Here is a 3,406-nt window from a genome sequence, read left to right as displayed (position 1 = left end):
AATGATAATATTTATTTTCACTATAAGAAAATTATCTATTTAACTACTTTATCTTAAAAAGTGTAACTAAAAATGAAAAAAAAAATATGATGCCTTTAACAAAAAATATATTATTTTTTTTCTTTAGCGTGAAATAGTTATTTGGTCATTGTCTATTCTCAAAGGCAACACTTTTAACGTTCAAGAATAGAGTGCGCTTTTCAAGTAATGATCTTCATAATCAAAAAATATGCTTCTTATCATTCATGTTTAAAGAATAAGCTACTCTTATTTTTGTTACTATATCACCTTAAAAACGTAGCAACAGTATTATACATATAGCTACTTTTTTAGTATCTGATTTTGATAGCTGATTTTATTAGTATCCAAGTATACTTAGCATAGTTGTTATATTATGCGCGCATGCATGGAATATGATATATGTAATACATCATTAGTCTTAACATAAATAAATTCTGATAATTTTTTAATATTTATATATTTTATTATTTTTTATATATGTGTTTTTAATTTAAAGATAATAGAAAGTAAGCTAAGCTTTTCTTCCTACTACTATTATTATTCCCTTTAATAGCGAAATCTGAATTTTCTTCAACAGTAATGGTTATTCTCTATACAACAGAGAAGAATTCAAAGGAATCATAACAAGATTCAATGCTTGTTTCTTTATGAAAATCGATAAGACTCTAAAATACATTGAATGTTTCTATAAACTTCATTATTATTGCTTTCAAATCAGAGGAATGCTCGTCCTTATTACATTAATCCACGCTACTTACTTACAAAACTAAGATAAATGAAACTTCTCGAGTGGAGATCATTGCTAATGACCAAGGCAACAGATAGAATCACTAGCTACTCCTTCTTGTTTTGATTCAGCCATAAATCAAGCTGCATATACCACCAATCCCACCAACCCTATCTGTGGTTATTTATAAATCACACACTCAGAGATAAAAGTTAAAGAAAAATTTATATGCAATACAAAGGCCTTGTGGAGGTTTAGAAATCCTTTTTCCTTTCAAAACCTTATTTAAAGTGGTAGTAGTTTCTTGAACAATTCCTAGATAAGCAAAGTAGTGAAAAGGGACTAAATATAAAAGTTTCACACACAAATTTTATTTATTGATGAGATTGTAAGGATTATATTACAAGCACACCAAACTCATATATAAAGGGAATTGCTCAACTGAAATTAAAAGAAGTGAAACGATTCAATAGAAAAGTATTCATTTAATTGTTTTCACGTGAAGTTAATAGTTGATTAAGAGGAGGAGGAGCTAGTAGAAAACAATCCCACAAGAGCAGGAAGAAGAGCAATTGGATGTCCTCCTCCAAGAATTAATGAAAACAATAGCTTGACTACCACTGTTGTGGCTGTCTTCGCCACCACCTTCGTTATCTCTGATCCTTTTGAATTTGATTTTCCTCCAACTTTTTTTACAACCTTCATATTATTCCCAGTAACATTATTGGTCTGCATTCTTGACACTACAGCTTTCTCTTGGGAGGAATCTTCCTCTTTGAGTTTCTCAAGAAACAAGTCCTTAAAACAAAAAACATGAAAGCAATCTCCATCGGAAGTTACATATGACCACCCTTTAACTTTGTTATCGTCCCCAAATTTCTTACGCTCACATAGGCGACACTTTTTCGGAACGTTTTGTTGCAATGTGAGTGTCTTTGTCGCGTGTGACTCTTCATAAGAAATGTTGTCTCTTAGCTTCGAACAACATGGATGCAAATCCAAGCCTGTGTCGTCGACATCTTTTGTAGCTTTGCGATGATACACAAACCCTTTCACTTCCATTCTACATGCATCACAATCCCTAGGACGCCCAAGAGGTTTCTCTAGGAACGCGAATACTTCTCCTTTGAAAAATGAATGACTTACGGGGTTTTCACGATGAAGAACAGCGCTTGCACATTCTTCATGGAGGACATAACCTCTGCAATTCTTTTCTTCACAACGGTAACTGCGTCCACACCCTCCTTCTTTACATCCATCGCAGCTATATGGCGCTCCGGGTGGCGTTGACATTAACGCGTGTTCATGGATGCCGGGAAGAACAATATGCTTCTCCTCTGCAATAAAATATATATTGAAATATAAATTAACAATTAAAATAAATTAAACTAGTGAAAACTCACCTGCAGTTCACTTCACTTGAAGTTGATATCTGAGAGTCGTTAGATAAAAATTTAGTCAAATCAGTCAAATCATCTAAGAACTCTCAGGTATCAACTTCACGTGAAATCGACTGCACCTAAGTTTCTACCATTAAACTATATATATTTATGGTAGAAATTCAGATGCAGTCGATTTCACGTGAAGTTGATAGGTGAGAGCCGTTAGATGATTTAACTGATTTGATTAAATTTTCATCTAACGGCTTCCAACTATTAATTTTACGTGAAGTTGACTGCACCTGAGTTTCTACCTATATTTATACATAAATACATTGACGACTGATTTTAGTAACTAATTTTGATGTAAAAATAATATTTTTAATTTATTAAATATGATAAAAACTCATATATAATTGTCTTCGTATAAAGTTGATAATTGAGAACTATTATATAATAATTTAGTAATTTTGTAATTTTGTTGAAAACAGAATTTTTTTTAACACTATATACAAATTAAATCCGTGTTATATATAATTATACATATACCATTTATAGAAGATCCACGGTGACTCGAAGAGGAAGAGCTATCCATCTGTGTAGAGTCAGAGTGAAAGAGGAAAGGACGGAATAGCTAGAGACAATGATAAAGAGAGAAATTAAAGTATAACTCGAGATAGAGCAAATGTGATTGTGCATTTGTGATATTGCTTGTGTCTATTTATAGAGGAAATGTGACTTAGGCAATAAAGAAAAGTATAAGTAAATAATTATTAATTTTATATTTTTTAAAAAATAAATTTTAAATAATTATTAATTAATAATATGTAATTCAAAAATATTTGTTTATTTGTTATTGGTGAGAACCTAACGAGATTATTGTTGGTAGCGATAAATGTAATTGCCTTGCCCGTCCTTCAAGTACAATAACAAATTAGAATTTCTCAATGCATGAAACTACGTGGAATTTCACGTAATTAGTAGGCCATACATGTAGTTTGACGAGGCAAATATAATATAATATAATATAATATATACACTAGAAATTTATGCACATTAGCATATACAGTGGCTGATGCATTTAAGGATATTAATTAATTAAGATTATAATAGTACAACGCTTAGCAACTATAAATAATTTAAACATCAATTTGAATTAATTTAGTAATTAATTTATTAATTTGCTTAAATAATCAACTTAAGAGAAATATTAGGAGACTAATAGATTTTATAATTTATAGTCATTAATTAACTATTATTATTATTTTTAGTAGTGTAA

General features: G+C 30.3%; 1 protein-coding gene across 1 annotated transcript; it reads right to left on the bottom strand.

Moving 5' to 3' along the window:
* Nucleotides 1,126-2,799, bottom strand: LOC107635674. The gene is made up of 2 exons (XM_016339222.2): nucleotides 2,677-2,799; nucleotides 1,126-2,085 (listed from the first exon to the last, which is right to left on the bottom strand). The coding sequence occupies exons 1-2, from the start codon at nucleotides 2,720-2,722 to the stop codon at nucleotides 1,265-1,267; spliced, it is 867 nt and encodes a 288-aa protein (XP_016194708.1). The 5' UTR covers nucleotides 2,723-2,799; the 3' UTR covers nucleotides 1,126-1,264.

This window comes from Arachis ipaensis, chromosome B04, assembly GCF_000816755.2.
Source record: "Arachis ipaensis cultivar K30076 chromosome B04, Araip1.1, whole genome shotgun sequence".
Taxonomy (NCBI): domain Eukaryota; kingdom Viridiplantae; phylum Streptophyta; class Magnoliopsida; order Fabales; family Fabaceae; genus Arachis; species Arachis ipaensis.
This window is presented reverse-complemented; position numbering and strand designations above follow the sequence as displayed.